The 19,498-nt window shown below is 43.4% G+C and overlaps 1 protein-coding gene across 2 annotated transcripts in view; it reads left to right on the plus strand.

Moving 5' to 3' along the window:
• Positions 1 to 19,498, plus strand: part of LOC144679025 (putative beta-1,3-galactosyl-O-glycosyl-glycoprotein beta-1,6-N-acetylglucosaminyltransferase 7) — a 54,491-nt gene that overhangs the window by 21,617 nt on the left and 13,376 nt on the right. Inside the window, exon 3 of one of the 2 annotated variants that reach the window (XM_078539254.1) lies at positions 2,606 to 2,727. The exons of the other annotated variant lie outside the window; for it this stretch is intronic. Coding sequence (XP_078395380.1) covers positions 2,606 to 2,625 — 20 coding nt within the window. The 3' untranslated portion in view covers positions 2,626 to 2,727. Of the gene's footprint in view, positions 1 to 2,605; positions 2,728 to 19,498 lie in introns of those variants that run through there. 2 annotated transcript variants of the gene reach the window in all.

Consider the following 19,498-nt stretch of genomic DNA (forward strand, 5'->3'; position numbering starts at 1 on the left):
GACAACAGGAGCAGATCAGAGGCGAGGAATCCTACGGATAGTCACTCAGCTGACTCCCCAAAGCCTGTCCACCATCTATAAGGCACAAGTCAGGAGTATGATGGAACACTCTCCACTTGCCTCGATGAGTGCAGCTCACACAACACTCAAGAAGCTTGACACTCCTAGGGCAAAGCAGCCCACTTGATTGGACCGCATCCACAAACATACACTCTCTCCATCACTGATGCAAAGTGGCAGTAGTATGTACCATCTACATGATCCACTGCAGGAACTCACCAAGGCTCCTTAGACAGCACCTTCCAAACTCATGACCACTACAATTTAGAAGGACAAGGGCAGCAGACACATGGAAACACCACCACCTGGATGTTCCCCTCCAAGCCACTCACCATCCTGACTTGGAAATATATCTCCATTCCTTCACTGTTGCTGGGTCAAAATCTGGGAACTCCCTTCCTAACAGCACTGTGGGTGTACCTACACCACATGGACTGCAGCAGTTCAAGAAGGCAGCTCACCACCGCCTTCTCAAGGGCAGATAGAGATGGGCAGTAAATGCTGGCCTAGCCAGCGATCCCCACACCACATGAATGAGTAAACAAAGGAAAAAATGAAATTAAAATAGACTTGATGTAAGAGTATATTCAAAATAATTTCTTGTCTCAGACATATTAGAAGTGATAATGGTTGCAACCATAAAACCTGTTTCTCCAACCAAAGGAATTATCTATAAGCATGGTGTAGCTATACCACTCAAGCAGGTTTATTTAGAGCACAGTGACATTTTTCGTCAAAATAATCGTTTGAACCCGTGAAGTGCTGCATAAAGATTAGCCTTTTAGCCCCACAATAAAAACACATCTCTTTCTTTTCTTCACTTAATAATTTTTGGGCATTTTTCATGTCCATATGATCCAACTGGAAAAGATTGGGAGCCATGAATGAGATGTTAAAGGGCTGCTCGCGGCTTCAGAGCTGCAGGTTGCAGACCCCTGGTGTAGGCCAAAAGTATCTCTGTAATCAAGGCAGTCTGGCTCTCTTTTCTACTTGTCACCTGAAATGCATCATGTAGAAGTGGTAAGAAGCAGAAGTTGAAGAAATTGTCATTCACTAAGGGTATGCAGTATGGGTATTTTGATAATGCCACAATACATTTATTGTTTAGTACCACTTTCATGTCTTATCCATTATTGCACCCCATGTGCCAAACTGCCCTTTCACTTCTTTCATGATGAATGTTAACACATGACAGGGCCTATTGCAGATGTGCAGTGGATGTTTGATGGACTGTTAACTGCAAAGAGTGGGGAAGGTGGAGTGTTGATGGTGGGTGTGGACCTCAGGATTTAATTTCTTATGTTTGATACAAGATAAAACTTTGCAATGTAAACGGCGGGTCTAGTAATGCGTGATCATCTTCCTCCTTCTGCTCCTCCACCTCTATGTTCTCCTCATCTAAAGATAAATGATGAGCCCCAGTGTCGTCCTCGATCTGCAAACCTTCCTCCTCTGAACTACTCTCTTGTGCATGTGCTGTTTTCCCCCCCAGTTATCACTGCGTGGGTCAAGGTGATCTTCCTCTTCTGAAGTGCTGTCGAATGAGTCCATGATGCCTCCTACTCTCATCAATTTGAAATCCTGCGTGGTTGAAGAACACTATACAAGCATGCACTGCCAGTTAGTTGCCAAAGAAAATTGAGGTAGCAGCTGCTATATATGCTGTTTTATTCAGATGGCACAATGACGAGTTTAAATAACTACTTGAACTGCTGCTCAATCTCACCTCTGTTTCACTGGGTAATTTCCCCGAGCCCCTGGGAACCCAAGCTGGAGATGTTAAGGAGGGGAACTTTAACCCCCAAGAATGGGTGGGGGGATGGAGGGTGGTTGGTCAAGCATCTCTTTCAAAACTTTGGAGCCTTTCAAAGTGACAAAATGAGAATGGGAGGTAGGTTGGATGTGTTTGACAGTACAGCAGAAGAGGAAGTCCATTACTATCCATAGCAGTGCTGTGGTAGGATCAGCATGTGCACAGGAGAGGGATTGAAGTCACAAGAAGCACGATACATGTTACTGGGAACACAGACAGAGGCTCAGCTTCATGACCTTTCGGACAACAGTGCTTCTGCAGGCTGTGGTTAGCAGGTCAGACTGTCACAGATTTTTGCAGACACCTAGAAGATGACCTAATACTTGCTGGACCTGGCAGACGCACATTAACAGTGGCTGTGAAAGTCGCAACGGCCCTCAAGTCTTTGGCCTATAATTTCTTTCTGGGTGCTCCTGGAGATGTATTGAGGGTCTTGCAGTCCACTGCACATCAGTGCATAACAAACTTTTATAAATTTCTCTTGTGATGACAATAGCTAGAATGAGCAAACACTTAGATTCACCTATTTGATTATTCCCAGAATATACCAGGTACCAATGATTTCACACATGTGACAATGTGAGCACTGACACAGCAACCAGGTGTTTTTATAATCCACAAGTGATACTCCTGATGTGTAACCACAAGAAGTTGTTCCTGGATGTATGTCCAGATTTCCTGGGTGCTGCCATAGTGCTTTCGTATTGAGGCAGTCCAATCTTTTCATTACAGAAAGCAGACTTGAGGGCTGACTGTTTGGCGACAAGGGGCTACCTCTTTCACACATGGCTCATGACACCTGGGAGAAACCACACCAATATCATTGCAGCAGGAGTGCTACAGTAAGAGCCACATGACCACCAGGTGTTTCAGAGCAAGCATTCAGAATGTAGAAAATGCACTTTAGACACCAAGATGGATTTTGGTGTGTTACAATCCCAGTGGGGAATTCGTAAACTAAAATGACCAAATGACTGCCATACAAAGAAATTACCAACAAAAGTTCACTTATTGCAACTTTTACATGGATCAGAATCAACTCAAATTAAATATGAATTAACAGGAAATGATACTTCAAATGAAAATGTAGATTTTACTTTAAATAGTCAATACAAGAAAGAAGCATCTTACACAACTACAAGCATCCGCATCACTACCTGCACAAATATGGCACCATGTGCAATCTCTCAGTCTTTCAATCTCAATTGATTCGACTCTCTAGTCGCATTCACCAGCAGGCATATTCCATCCCAGGACCCTGGATATGGTTAATACTGACCAGGCAATGGTCTGTGAACCCTCTCTTACTTGGGTCACGTCATTTTTGACAGCATAGCTTTCCACAGTTCTTTTCAACTGACCAACCAACACACCTGATTCACGATCTGGTCCTCTGATACAAGCTGTCAGTTCTTTCCAGTGCCTGAGCTATTCACACTGCTTTTTAGGATTCATTCCCTTTTAGTTCGTTTGTACATCGCTTCCCCAAGAGCTTCTGGAATTCTACTTTCTACTTTCTCTTTCTGCCATACAGAAAACTGACCTTTTCATAGCTTTGCTGGCTTCACCACACACACATCCTGTTTTCCTCTTTGTCTCTGCTCCCACTTTTTGTCTCCATCTATGTGCTGGTCACATTCTGCCTCCAGTTCTACTATGTTCTTTACAACAATAGCTTCTTTGTCTCTTCTGTGTGTACCCTCTGCTGCAACTCTCCTTTGCCTGCAGCTGTCCTTTGTGTCTGACCACATGGCATCTGTCTTAACTTCCTTCCTAGACACCCTGGTCCACTCCTCCATCACCCCCAATTCCTCATCCCCTTCCCACGGCACCTTCCCATGCAATCGCAGAAGGTGCAACACCTGCCCCTTTACCTTCTCACCATTCAAATCCCCAAACACTCCTTTCAGGTGAAGCAGCACTTCACTTGCACCTATTTCAGTTTGATCTACTGTATTCACTGCTCCCAATGTGGTCTCCAATACATTGGGGACACTAAACGCAGACTGGGTGACCGCTTTGCGGAACATCTTCGCTCAGTCCGCAAGCCTGACCCAGACCTCCCTGTTACTTGCCATCTCAACACACCATCCTGCTCTCATGCCCACATATATGTCCTTGGCCTTTTGCAATGTTCCAGTGAAGCCCAACGCAAACTGGAGGAACAGCACCTCATCTTCCATTTAGGCACTTTACAGCCTTCCGGACTTAACATTGAGTTCAACAACTTCATACCATGAACTCCGTCTTCCAACTTTATCCCTTTTTTAATCCAATTATTTTTAAAATTTCATTTATTCATTTTATTTTTTGTTTATTATTTTTTATCCTTTACCCCAACCTGCCCCTCCCACCAAACAGGGCCATCTGTCACTTGTTTGTATTTTTTGCTTTGACAGAGTGCTGATCCTTGTTCTGCTATTAACACATTCTGCTTTCTTACCTTTATGCCACCATTGGCATCTTCTTTAGTCTTTAACACTACCATGAACAATCCCTTTGTCCTGTGCCCATGACATTGTTGTCAAATTTCTCCTTAGCTCCCAACTATCCCAGACTTTCTATTTTGCTTCATCTGCTCCATCCCCTCTTAAACATGTAAAATCTAACACGTTTCTACTTCTCTTTAGCTCTGACGAAGAGTCAAATGGACTTGAAATGTTAAATCTGTTTATCTCACCACATATGCTGTCAGATCTACTGCGTTTTTCCAGCATCTTCTGTCCTTATTTCAGATTTCCAGCATCCGCAGTATTTTGCTTTTATCTTAATTTATTCCATTGCTGACCAATAATAAGCAACTGATCTAGATAATGTTCACAACTGGGAACAGTGTTAAGGATACAGATTGTCCAGACGTATTCTGGGGAGAGCCAGAAATGTCTGCAGGTCCTTGTTTTTTCATGTTGCCTGTCCTTCCAATAGCACAGTTCATTCTCTTTTTTATATATATAGTTTTGAGTTTTGCCTTCGAGTTTCCAACTCTCATAATAAGAGCCTCTCTGGCCTTGTTACTTATTGTTTAAGTAGCCAAAGGATTGACCTTTCCTTTTCTATGTCTGTTCTCTTTTGCAGTAGACAGAAATCTGTTATTTATTGCTGTATTTTTTTTCTGTTTCAGCGATGGAAGTAGACAATATCAGTTTATGCTGAAGGTTGTAGATTGGGTTTTTCAATAGTAAAAGGGTGAAAAGTTCATGACATTCAAATGATCCAAAACAATCCTGTATTTTTTTTTATTCTTTCACGGGATGAGGGCATTGCTGGCTAGACCAGCATTTATTGCCCATCCTTAATTGCCTTTGAGAAGGTGGTGATGAGCTGCCTTCTTAAACCGTTGCAATCCTTGTGGTGTAGAAACACCCACAGTGCTGTTAGGAAGGGAGTTCCAGGATTTTGACCCAGTGACAGTGATAAAGCTCCAAGTCAGGATGGCCTGTGGCTTGGAGGGGAACTTGCAGCTGATGGTGTTCCCATGCATCTGTTGTCCTTGTACTTCTAAGTGGGAGAGGTCACAGGTTTGAATGTTGCTGTTGAAGGAGCCTAGGTGAGTTGCTGCAGTGCATCTTGTAGATGGTACATGCTGCTGCCACTGTCCATCGGTGGTGGGGGGAATGGATGGTGAAGGTGGTGGATGTGGTACCAAACTAGTGGGCTGGTTTGTCCTGGATGATGTTGAGCTTCTTGAGTGTTGGTGGAGCTGCACTCATCCAGGGAAGTGGAGAGTATTCCATCACACTTCTGACTTGTGCCTTGTAGATGGTGGACAGGCTTTGAGGAGTCAGGAGTTGAGTTACTCTCAGCAGAATTTCCAGCCTCTGACCTGTTCTTGTAACCACAGTATTTATATGGCTGGTCCAGTTCAGTCCCTAGTCAATGGTAACCCCAGGCTGCTCATAGCGCGGCAATTCAGCAATGGTAATGCCATTGAATGTCAAGGGGTGATGGTCATATTCTCTCTTATTGGAGATGGTCATTGCCTGGCACTTGTGAGGCGCGAATGTTACTTGCCACTTATCAGCTGAAGCCTGAATGTTGTCCATTGCTGCATATGGACATGGACTGCTTCAGTATCTGAGGAGCCGCAAATTGTGCTGAACACGGTGCAATGATTAGCGAACATCCCCACTTCTGACTTTATGATGGGGGGAAGGTCATTGAAGTAGCTGAAGATGGGTTGGGCCTAGGACACTATGGCCTGCATGGAATCATTTAAGAGCCTTGCTTGCAGCTTCATGGAGGTGGCCACTCTCCATGGCAGACATTCTGCTGTTCCCCTCCCCCACCCTGGCTTGCCACTCCTTCCATTTGCCACACCCTGCTCTCCGTTCCTGCTCCCCGCTCCCTTCACCGCTCCTTCTCTTCGCCATTCCCTGCGACCAGGAGGAGGGAGCGGGTCATGAGGGTTGGGATCTGGAATGATGAGCGGGAGCCACATCCAACGGCCAAAGAGGGTACGAGGATGGGTGCTGGCCTGTGAGGACCCTGTGAAAACAGAGGCCATTTTCGATGCAGGCAGCTGCCTAAGAAGTCACTGAATATGAAGTCACTGACTGCATTGCATCCGTGCATAGTAGAGGTTAGGGAAGGGACATAAAGGCATTATTAAAAATATATTCAAATTTACTAGAAAACCAAATAGAGCCAGAGGACTGGCAGACAACTAATGTTATCCCTATATTGGAAAAGGAAGTTAGAACAAATCCAAGGAATTATAGGACATATAGCTTAATGGTAGGAAAGATACTCTAAGGTGTAATAGAAAAGCAGCTGGAAATCAAAAAATGAGTGGTCAGTGTAGATTTCAAAAGGAAGGTCATGTTGAAGAAGCAACAGAAAAGATAGACAAGGGTATTGCAATTGATGTAATATATTTGGATTTTCAAAAGGCCTTTGGTAAGATTTTGCATGAGAGACTTAAGTCCACAGTCAGAGCGTGTGGAAATCAGGGGACAAGAAGCAAAATGGCTGGCAACTTGGCTACAACACAGAAAACAGAGGGGCGGGATTAAGGGTAGCTACTCCGATTGACAAAGGTGGGAGGTGGTGTTCAACAGGGATCGGTGTTGGGACCACTGTTGCTCACAATTTACATTAATGATTTGAGTTCAGGAAGTACAATTTCCAGATGGCACCAAATTGGGAGATGTACAAAGGAAGTGTGGTTTTAACGAGAACCATTAAAAAAAACTTACAGAATAGGTATAAAATTGACAAATTAATTTCAATATAGATAACAAGTAGTGCATTTGATAGGAAGAACGGGAGGCCACATACTGCTCGAATAATAGTCTGAGTGGACAGAGGAGCAAAGAGATCCAGAGATACAAATGCACAAATCGCTAAATGTAGTGGCCCAAGTTAATAGGGTGGTGAAAATAAGCAAAACAAATTTTGTTTCTCAAGGAAAAGAATTGAAAAGCAGGAAAGTTATATTAAATCTGTGTGGAATCTTGGTTAGACCACACCTTAAGAGTATTGTGCCCAGTTCTGGTCTCCATATTATCAAAAGTTCATGACATTCAAATGATCCAAAACAATCCTGTTTTATTCGTTCACGGGATGTGGGAATCGCTGGCTGGGCCAGCAATTATAGCCCATCCCCAATTGCCCTTGAGAACTGAATGGCTTGCTAGGCTATTTCAGAGGGCATTTAAGAGTCTACCATATTGCTGGAGTCACATGTAGGCCAGACCAGGTAAGGACAGCAGATTTCCTTCCCTAAAGGCGATTAGTGAAGCAGATACAGGGGCTTTGGAGAAGGTGCAAAAAGGTTGCAAGCATAATTACCAGAATTGAACTCCAGAAAGACTGAACAGCTTGGGACTCTATTCTCTAGAAAAGGAAAGGCTGAGGGGTGACCTGATAGGGGTCTTCAAGATGATGAAGGAGTTTGACAAGGTCGACTTAGAGAAAATGTTTCCACTTGTGGGGTAGCCCGAAGCTTGAGGTCATAAATATAAGATGAACACTATTGAACCCAATGGGAAATTCAGGAGAAGCTTCCTTACTCAGACTCTAGTAAGAATGTGGAACATACTATCACAAGAAAGAAAGGTGGGAGGAGGCTCATGTGGAGCATGGCACTGGCATAGACCCAATTGGACCAAATGGCTATTTCTGTACTGCAAACAATGTACATGTGCTGGGGATTGCATTATTGTAAACACAGTACTGCAGCCTTGGTTATGTGCCTTCTGACTGATAATGTATTGCAGCATATAAATGGTTTGAGACACACGTTGTACTCTTCCCCACTGATCTGTTTACAATGTCTTGGTTGGGCATACTGACAAGAGTTTTGAAACACCAAGTGTCACACCAGTCAAGGCATAACTAGAATGAACCATCAAGGCCATTTCAGTCACAGAATCACAGAATATCACAGTACAGAAGAGGCCCTTCGGCCCATTGAGTCTGCACCAACACGTGAGAAACACCTGACCTACCTACCTAATCCCATTTACTAGCACGTGACCCATAGCCTTGAATGTTATGACGTGCCAAGTACTCAACCAGGTACTTTTTAAAGGATGTGAGGCAACCTTCCTCCTCCACCTTTCCAGGCAGTGCATTCCAGACCGTCACCACCCTCTGGGTAAAAAAGTTTTTCCTCACATCCTCCCCTAAACCTCCTGCCCGTCACCTTGAACTTATGTCCCCTTGTGACTGACCCTTCAACTAAGGGGAACAGCTGCTCCCTGTCCATGCCTCTCAATCTTGTACACCTCGATCAGGTTGCCCTTCAGTCTTCACTGCTCCAACAAAAACAACCCAAGTCTATCCAACCTCCCTTCATAACTTAAATGTTTCATCCCAGGCAACATCCTGGTGAATCTCCTCTGCACCCCCTCCAGTGTAATCACATCCTTCCTATAATGTGGCGACCAGAACTGCACACTGTACTCCAGCTGTGGCCTCACCAAGGTTCTATACAACTCCAACATGACCTCCCTACTTTTGTAATCTATGCCTCCATTGATAAAGTTAAGTGTCCCATATGCCTTTTTCACCACCCCACTAACATGCCCCTCCGCCCTCAGAGATCTATGGACACACACGCCAAGGTCCCTTTGTTCCTCAGAACTTCCTAGTGTCATGCCATTCATTGAATACTTCCTTGTCAAATTACTCCTTCCAAAGTGAATCACCTCACACTTTTCAGGGCTAAATTCCATCTGCCACTTACCTGCCCATCCCGTCTATATCTTCCTGTAGCCCAAGACACTCAACCTCACTGTTAACCACCCGGCCAATCTTTGTGTCATCCGCTAACTTACTAATCCTACTCCCCACATAGTCATCTATGTCGTTTATATAAATGACAAATAATAGGGGACCCAGCACAGATCCCTGTGGTACGCCACTGGACACTGGCTTCCAGTCACTAAAGCATCCTTCTGTCATCACCCTCTGCCTCCTACAACTAAGCCAATTTTGAATCCACCTTATCAAATTACCCTGTATCCCATGTGCATTTGCCTTCTTTATAAGTCTCCTATGTGGGACCTTGTCAAAGGCTTTGCTGAAATCCATATAAACTACATCAACTGCACTACCCTCATCTACACACCTGGTCACCACCTCAAAAAATTCAATCAGATTTGTTAGGCATGACTTCCCTCTGATAAAGCCATGCTGACTATCCCTGATCAAACCTTGCCTCTCCAAGTGGAGATAGATTCTCTCCTTCAGAATTTTCTCCAATAGTTTCCCTACTACTGACGTGAGACTCACTGGCCTTTGGTTCCCTGGCTTATCTCTACAACCCTTCTTAAATAGCAGAACCACATTAGCTGTTCTCCAGTCCTCTGGCACCTTCCCCCATGGACAGAGAGAAATTAAAAATTTGGGTCAGAACCCCTGCGATCTCCTCCCTTGCCTCCCTCAGCAGTCTGGGACACAAATCATCTGGACCTGGAGATTTGTCCACTTTTAAACCTGCCAACACCTCCAATACCTTGTCACTCCCTATATCAATTTGCTTAAGAACCTCGCAGTCTCTCTCCCTGAGTTCCATAACTTCATCCTCATTCTCTTGGGTGAAGACGGATGTGAAGTGAAGATGGATGTGAAATATTCGTTCAACACTCTAGCGATGTCCTCTGGCTCCACCCATAGATTGCCCCCTTGGTCACTTATGGGCCCTACTCTTTTCCTGGTTATCCTCTTCCCATTGATATACTTATAGAATATCTTGGGATTTTCCCTACTTTTACCAGCCAGAGCTCTCTTCATATCCCCTCTTTGCTCTCCTAACTGCTTTCTTAAGCTCCACCCTGCACTGTCTGTACTCCACTAATGCCTCTGCTGATTTGCTCCCCTTATACCTGCTAAAAGCTTCTTTTCCTTCTCATTGTATCCTGAATATCTCTGGTCATCCATGGTTCTCTAGGCTTGTTACTCCTTCCTATCACCCTAGACGGAACATGTTGAGCCTGTACCCTCCCCATTTCCTTTTTGCACACCCCCCACTGCTCTTCTGTAGATTTCCCCACAAGTAGCTGTTCCCAGTCTACCTCGGCCAGATCCTGCCTTATTTTACTAAAATCCACTCTTCCCCCAATCCAAAACATTTTTTTGCAACTTGTCTATTTTTTCAATAACAAACTTAAACTGTACCATGTTGTGGTCGCTATCACTAAAATGCTCCCCCACCACCACCTCAGCCACCTGTCCGGCTTCATTCCCCAGAATTAGGTCCAGCAATGCACCATTCCTTGTTGGACCCTCTACATATTGAGCTAAAATGTTTTCCTGTACACATTTCAAGAAATCCACTCCATCCAAGCCCTTATTGTCTATCCCTATTATTGTTTTTACACACCTCCGCAAATTGTGCACATATTTGCTCCTCAATTTCCCGCTGACTATCTGGGGATCTATAATAAGCTCCTAACAATGTGGCTGCCCCTTTTTTATTCCTAAGCTCTACCCACAAAGCTTCATTCGATGCCCCCTCCAAGATATCATCTCTCCTTACTGCAGTAACTGACTCCTTAACTAATAATGCAATACCTCATCCTCTTTTACCCCCTCTCCTGTCTCGCCTGAAGATTCTATATCCCAGAATGCAGAGCTGCCAATCCTGCCCCTCCCTCAACCACGTCTCAGTGATGGCTACTGAATCACAATTCCATGTGTCAATCCTTACCCTTTGTTCATCCATTTTACCTGTAATACTCCTGGAATTAAAGTAGAGGCCATCCAGCCTTGCCTTACTCCCTTGAAACTTAATGCAGCTGCATTCCCTCTGACTTGATTGTTTTACTGTATTATGTTGTGTCCCTGTTCTGTTAACATTTTGTGTCCCCTCCCCCTGCCAAATTAGTTTAAATTCCTCCCAACAGCACTAGCAAACCCGCCCACAAGGATGTTAGTCCCGCTCTGGTTCAGATGTAGACCGTCCCGCTTGTACAGGTCTCACCTTCCCCAGAAACGGACCCAGTGATCCAGGAATCTAAAACCCTCCCTCCTGCACCAACTCTTAAGCCACGTATTCATCTGTGCTATTCTCCTATTTCTGAGCTCGTTAGGACATGGCACTGGGAGTAATCCAGAGATTACAACCTGAGAGGTCTTACTTTTTAGTCTACTGCCTAACTCCCTGAATTCTTGATGCAAGACCTCATCCCTCTTTCTACCTATGTCATTGGTACCAACATGTACCATGACCTCTGCCTTATCACCCTCCCCCTTCAGGATGCCCTGCAGCCATTCAGTGACATCCTGGATCCTGGCACCAGGGAGGCAACACACTATCCTGGAGTCATGTTGACAGCCACAGTAGCACCTATCTATTCCCCTGACTATAGAATCCCCTATTACTATTGCTCTTCCTCTCTTCCTCCTCTCCTGTATAGACAGGCTGCTTGTGGTGCCAGAAGCTTGGCTCTGTCTGCACTCCCTGGAGGAACCAGCGCCCTCATCAACCTCCAAAATGGAATACCGATTTGCGAGCGGGACTCCTGAACTACCTGCCTGTTTCTCTTGGACTGCCTGGAATTCCCTTCCTTCCTCAAGTCCCTTCATCTGTGGTGTGACCACCTCTCTAAACGTGCTATCTACGATGCTCTCAGACGCGCAGATGCTCCAGTGTCCCCAGCCGCCATTCCAGGTCTGAAACTGAGCTTCCAGGAGCTGCAGCTGGACACACTTCCTGCACACATGCTGGTCCCGGGCACTGGAAAAGCCCCCGATTCCCACATGGAGCACAAGGAGCACACCACAGCTTTGAGCTCTCCTGCCATGACTTATCCCTTTAAATTAAACCTTTTAAATAAATTACGCTAGGGCCCTTCTTTCCTGATCCTCATTACTATAGAATATACAAACTATAAACCACAAAAAGACCTTTAACTATAAGCGATTAAAGTAGTAAATACTTACCCGACCTTACCCACTACTTACCAGTCATTCCTTTCCCTTGTAGCTTCTACAGCTGCAGCAGGGCAAGACCAGACTGTGAAGATTTAAAAAGTTGGATAGCAAGGAAAAAATGCAAAGAGCACCCCTTCCCCTATGCACCGAATTCCCACTGTGCACCAAATTGCCAATACCCACACTCACTTTGGCTGTTTCTCACTCACGATGAGCTCTCTCCCCTGTTTGTGTGCAAGCACACTGTACTGTGCTTGGAAATAGTCCCTTTCTTAAATAGACCTGAGGTGACTCACACTAGTTAAGCTTCAAATAGTAATTAACACCTATTTGGCCCTAATCAGGCTTCAGGTTATTGACAGTTAACTGCCACACAGTCAGCTGAGTCAGCTACCTTACCAACCTTTTAACTAGACTACTGAACTTACAAAAATTAAAGAATAACAACAATACAGGACCAGCATATACCCCAAAGGGGAGAGAGCTACATAAAACAGCCATGATCAACAAAACGGGTGAGTGTTAACATAAAACTAAAGGAGGGAACATATAAAAGTGCAAAGAATAGTGCAGATCCTGGAATGAGTGGTTGTCTTATGAGGATAGGTTGGACAGGCTGGGCTTGTTTCCACTGGAGTTTAGAACAGTGAAGGGTGACTTGATTGAAGTATATAAGATCCTGAATGGTCTTGACAAGGTGGACATGGAAAGGATGTTTCCTCTTGCAGGTGAGTCCAGAACTAGGGGGCACTGTTTTAAAAATAGGGGTTGTCCTTATGGGACAGAGATGAGAATTTTTTTCTGAGGGTTGAGACATTTTGGAATACACTGCCTCAGAAGGTGGTGGAAGTGGGGTCATTGAGCATTTTTAAGGCAGAGGCAGATAGGTTCTTGTTTGGCAAGGGAATCAAAGGTTATTGGGTAGATGGGAATGTGGAACTCAAAACTCAAATAGATCAGCCATGATCTTATTGCATGGTGAAGCAGGCTCGAGGGGCTGAATGGCCTACTTTTGCTCCTATTTCATATGTTTGTATCCAGGAGACTTGGTGGGTTGTTGGGGGGGGAGGATGGAGGCGACATAAAGAACAGCAAAAGAAAACAAAAAACAGAAAAGATTGCAAGAGCTGCAAAAAGAGAATACAAAATGGAACTTGGGGATATCAAGGCTAACATGAAAGAATTTTTAACAGTTATATTAAGGGTAAAAAAGCAGCCATGGTTAATATCAGCCTTTTCAAAAACAAATGTGTGTAATATTGCAGCTGTAAAAAGGAAATGGCAGACTCGTTGAATAATTACTTTGTGTCAGTCTTCAGGAAAGGGGTAATATGCTTGACATTCCAGGGAAATGAATAATGAATCAAAGAATTGAACTCACCAAAGTTAACTAAGTAAGGAAAGAGTATTAAGGAAAATGATGCCACTACTGACTAACAAATTCCCAGGACAAGGCCAAGAGTTTCAAAAGGAGGTGAGGAAATTGCAGAAGCTTCAGCCATAATTTTCCAAAGTTTTTGTCGATTTAGGAATTGTTCCTTCAGATTGGAATAAAGTAAATGTAACACCATTATTTAAGAACGGTGAAGGAGAAATAAGAGGTAATTGTAAACATGTCAGTCTAATATCTGACGCGGTCAGGTTATTGGAATCTGTAGTTAAGGACAGAGTGAGCATTTCGAGAAATCTGAGCTGATCAGAGAGAACAAACGTGGATTTGCAAAAGCTAGGTCATTTCTAACAAACCTAACTGATTTTTTTGAGTAAGTAGCCAAAGTGGTAGATGGGAATGTTTATGGATATAGTTTAAAAGGACTTCCAGAAGGTATTCAATAAGGTTCAACATAATAGATTGTTAGCTAAAATTAGCAGTCATGGAATTGAAGCATTATTGACCTGCTTAGGGAATTGGATAGGTTGTAGAAGATGGATCATAGGGATAATAGGTTTGTCACTTTCTTTCAATTAGAATACAAGTGATGTCCCACAAGGATCTGTGCTGGGACCTTAACTATTCACTATATTTATTAATGACTTAGATAATACAATAGAGAGCCATATATCCATGTTTGGTGATGGCACAAAGATTACTTGTATAGTAAATAATGTAGATGGGAGCATGAAATTACAAAGAGTTGATAGATTAAGAAAATGGTCAAAACGATTGCAGGTGGATTTTAATGCAGCTAAGCATGTAGTCATCCATTTTGAACCAAGAAAGGATCGATCTGAATTTTATTCGAATGAAGAGAAGCTAGCAAGAGTGGAGATCCAAAGAGATTTAGGAGTCCATGTGCATAGATCCATATAATGTATACTTCAGAGTGCAGTGCAGAATCTCTGGAAGGTTACCAGGTTAGATCAAGAGGGGAGTCTACATAAACTAGGTTTGTATTTCCTAGAAAAATTAAGGGCTGATTTGATGAGTTTTGTTTTAGGGTTTTGAAAGTAATTGACAGGGAAGATAAGAGAAACCTTTTCTGCTGATGGCGAGTCTAGGGCAAGGATAGAGAACCTTAAAATCAAAGCTAGACTATTCAAGAGAGAGGTTGGGAAACACTCCTTCATTCAAAGGATGGTAGAAGTGTGGGACACTGTCACATTAAAAGAAACAGTAGATGCTAGCTCATCTGATAATCTTAATCTGAGATTGGTTGATTTTTGCTAGTCACAAGTATAAAGGGACATGGAGCTAAAGCAAGGTAGGTGGAGTTAGGATGCAAATCAGCCATGATCCCGTTGAATGGTGGAACAGGCAAAAGAAACTGAATGACCTATTCCTGTTCCTAATAATGGTTACGTACTTATGGGGAAGCTAGATAAACAAGGGAGAAAGGAATGGTAGGGTTATATGTGGAGGTTGGGAGGAGGCTCGTGTAGAAGACTTGTACAGACTATTTGGGCTAAATGGCTTGTTTGTGCACTGTACATTCTATGTAATGTTGGAAAATCAATCAAGATTGCATATAAGCAGTATAAATTGGGTGAATCTGATCTGAAAACTGGGTGGAGATTCCGACTTCTGCTCACTTTGTGCAGTGCCCAGCATAGATTCTCAGTTATGGTGGAATATAGGTGACCAAAGGTGTTTCAACTATTGGATTTTTCAGGTCTAGATTTAACCCAGGAGTTCCAGAAAGTCAGGTAGAGACATCTGAAGGTGCTGCCACCAATGGTGTGTGAAGGGGAGCAAAAGAATGCAGATGAAGGCCACAGAGGGCTGAAGGGTATGTAAGATGGAACATAAGGCTGGAGGATGTTGTAGCAGTGGGGTGCGCAAGGCTATGGAGGTATTTGCAAGAGAGGGCAAGAATTTTCAAGTTAGCATTCATGCGCAAGAATCCAATAAAGGTCACCAAGTATGGGCACTATTTATAGTAGGACAGGATATGACTAGCTAGATTCTGGGCGAATACCTGAATTTTCACTGGAATGGAAGGGCTCTGTGCCTTAGCCAAAATGGCGCCGGAGTCCTGATTCCAGAATTCCCACCCCAGAACTCCTTATGTCCTCTTCACTTTCCTAGCTATCTTTGTGTCGTCAGCAAATTTAGCATCCATTTCTTTGGTCCCTTCATCCAAGTCATTTATATAAATTGTAAAAGTTGAGGCCACACTACTGATCCCTGTGGCACACTACTCGTCACATCCTGCCAACCAGAAAATGACCCATTTATGCCAACTCTCTGCCTCCTTTTAGCTAGCCAATCTTCTATCCATGCCAGTATGTTATCCCCTACACCATGAGCTTTTATTTTCTGCAGTACCCTCTGATGTGGCACTTTATCAAATGCCTTCTGGAAATCTAAGTACAGTACATCCATCGCTTCCCTTTTATCCACAGCAGATGTGACTTCTTCAAAGAACTCCAATAAATTGGTTAAATATGACTTCCCTTTTACAAAACCATGTTGACTCTGTCTGATTGCCTTGAATTTTTCTAAGTTCCCTGCTATAATATCTTTAATAATAGCTTCTAACATTTTCCCTATGACAGAAAAATCTGACAATCCAGGCACTTCCTCCTGAATTGGTTTGTGGAGTCAGGGAACTTTTCTGACTCTGCGCTCCAGACTCGGGAGCAAAAATTTGGCCCAAAGAGTTTATGGAGACTGGGCAAGGTGGGCATTAGAGAAATCATGCCTAGAGGTGACAGAAATGAGGAAAACGGGGGGTAGTGCCATACAGTAGCAAACAGGGCCACGTTCCTCACAACCATCCAATGCAGCACCAACTCCATGTCAAATAGGGAATTGGGTACTGGCCTATCCTCTTACTTGCCTGCAGATTCATGTTAATTCTTAACCCTGTCCCCTTTCAGCCTTGTTGAAGGCAGCCTATGGGTTGAAGTGCCTTTGAACCTTTCCTAAGGTTGTAACAGTTTTCAGCCCTATTCTGATACTTCCCTTAAATTTTAATAGTATGGAATTACTGATCTCACCATGAATATGCTCTCTTCACGTACCTGGAGCAATACATAGCCATGATGATGATAAGCTGAGGATGGAAAATTGCATACGAATAGCACATCTCAGTTTGGCTATTCTTTCAATCTGTTTCTGATCATTCAAGATTTAACTGCACCCATATTTGAAAATCTACCTTCTGCAAAACCTGTATATAAAACTTTAAAAGTATAATGAGCTAGTCAGATAGACTTTGCCAGATCATTTTCTGACCAGGTGCCACACCAACATTGCTTAGCGGCCTTCCCAGGAATCTTAATGCTTATAAATCCAAAGCATTACTTCAAATTAAACCATGAAAGTTTGATAATGGAGCATAGTAGGAAAAGACAAATTTTGGACTCATGTCAGGGACACCAATAGCATTCCAAAAATACCAAATAAGGGGGAAAAGGGTGCGGGGGGAGGAAATAAATACAATAACTATCACTAGAGAAAAAGTATTAGGGAAACTAATGCGGCTAAAGGCCGATAAGTCTCCTGGACCTGATGGGTTGCATCCTCGGATAAGTAGCTACACAAATAGTGGATGCACTGGTAGTAATCTTCCAAGAATCCTTAGATTCTGGAAAAGTCCCAGAAAATGGGAAAACTGCCAATGTAATGCCCTTATTCAAAAAGGGAGGGTGACAAAAAACAGGTAACTATAGGCCAGTTAGCTTAACATCCGTCATTGAGAAAATCTTAGAGTCCATTATAAAGGATGTAATAGCAGAGCATTTAGAAATGCACAATATAATCAAGCAGAGTCAGCATGGCTTCATGATGGGGAAATCGTGCCTGACAAATTTATTAGAACTCTTTGAGGAGGTAACAAGCAGCATAGATAAAGGGGAACCCGATACATATGTTATATATTTGGATTTCCAAAAGGTGTTCGATAAGGTTCTGCACGTAAGGCTACTTAATAAGATAAGAGCACATGATGTTAGGGATAGTATATTAGCATGGATAGAGGATTGGCTAACTAATAGAAGACAGAGTTGGGATAAGGGGGATATTTTCAGGATGGCAACCTGTAACTAGTAGAGTGCCACAGGGATCAGTGCTGAGGCAACAATTATTTACAATATATATTAATGACTTGGATGAGGGAAATGAATGTACCATCACCAGATTTGCGGATGACACAGCAATAAGTGGGAAGGCAAGTGGTTAAGATGTCACAAAGAGGGATATAGACAGGTTAAATGGCGAAAGACTGCAGAAAGCTGCATCACAGAGGGATTTGGAGGCCCACGTGCATGAATCCCAAAAAGCTAGCATAGGAAAGGCAAATGGAATGTTGGCCTTTATTTCAAAGGGAATGGAGTATAAAATTAGGGAAGTCTTGCTGAAACTATACAAGGCACCATTAAACCACACCTAGAATACTGTGAGCAGTTTTGGTCCCCTTACCTAAGGAAAGATTTACTGGCATTGGAGGCAGTCCAGAGAAGGTCACAATGGTTGATTCTGAGTATGGGGGATTCTCTTATGAAAAGAGGTTGAGTAGGTTGGGCCTGTACTCATTGGAGTTTAGAAGAATGAGAGGCGACCTTATTGAAACATCTAAGATTCTTAGGGGGCTTGACAGGGTAGATGCTGAGAGGTTGTTTCCCCTTGTGGTAGAGTCCAGGACCAGAGGGCATAATCTCAGAGTAAGGGGTCGCCCATTTAAGACAGATGAGGAATTTCTTCTCTGAGGTTAGTGAATCTGTGGATTTCTTTACCACAGAGGGCTGTAGAGGCTGGCTCATTAAGTATATTCAAGGCTGAAATAGATTTTTAATCAGTAAGGGAATCAAGGGTTATGGGGAAACTCTTTTCGAGTTATCAACAGTCACAGATTGCAACTCTTTCAAGTACAATCACAGTTCTTGGTCTCCGGGAGTGGGACATGAACCCACAACCCTCTGATTCAAAGGCGAGGGTGCCATGAACTGAGCCACAGCTGGGGAAAAGGCAGGGAAGTGGAGTTGAGGATTATCAGATCTGCCAAGATCTCGTTGAATGGCGGAGCAGACTCGATGGGCTAAATGGCCTACTTCTGCTCCTACGTCTTATGGTCTTAAATACTTCACAAAAGATTTGACCAACATGTGAAACGGACAAATGGCAGTGGAAGGAAAATCTCTGCTCATTTAAGAGCTAGTTGAATGCTGTGATGGTGGAAAGAGAAGGGAATGTAAGGACAGACTTGCTGAATGACCTTTTTCTTATCTCTTTCTACCTGGTGATCTTTTGATTTGAAGCTGGGACAGTGGCATGTGTGCTGCAATTTTCTCCCCAAGGGGGGAAAAACATCAACCCGGGTTCCTGCAATCCGGTGTCCACTGTAGGAAATTCACGTGCATTAACATTGGATGCAACTGGAATGCTTCTCCATGCGTGTATAACTGTCCTATACTTGTCAAATCTGACTTGGGCAAGATGTAAGATGGTAACTTGCACCCTATGAAGCCTATCTGTGACAAGGAGTCAAAACATTTTGGAGATGAGAGGAGGGGACAAAAAAAATATTTCTTAGGTGAGATACTATTGGCTGTCAGCTATGGAATGTAAGTCATGTCAGAGGAAGAGGGGACAAAACTGGTCTGTGATAGGAAACATTAATTTTAGGGGAAATTCTTTGCATGTAAAGTATGGCGCTCATTTAGTTTAAAAGCCAAAGTTTTGGGTGTTTCCTCCCAGCTAGAATAGCCTCTTGGTAGATGTGACCTTTTGGGTATAGGAACATAACATTGGAACATAGGACTCAAGAGCAGGGGTAGGCCATTCAGCCCTCCAAGCCTGCTCCA

Source organism: Cetorhinus maximus, chromosome 3 (assembly GCF_964194155.1).
Source record: "Cetorhinus maximus chromosome 3, sCetMax3.hap1.1, whole genome shotgun sequence".
NCBI classification, from domain to species: domain Eukaryota; kingdom Metazoa; phylum Chordata; class Chondrichthyes; order Lamniformes; family Cetorhinidae; genus Cetorhinus; species Cetorhinus maximus.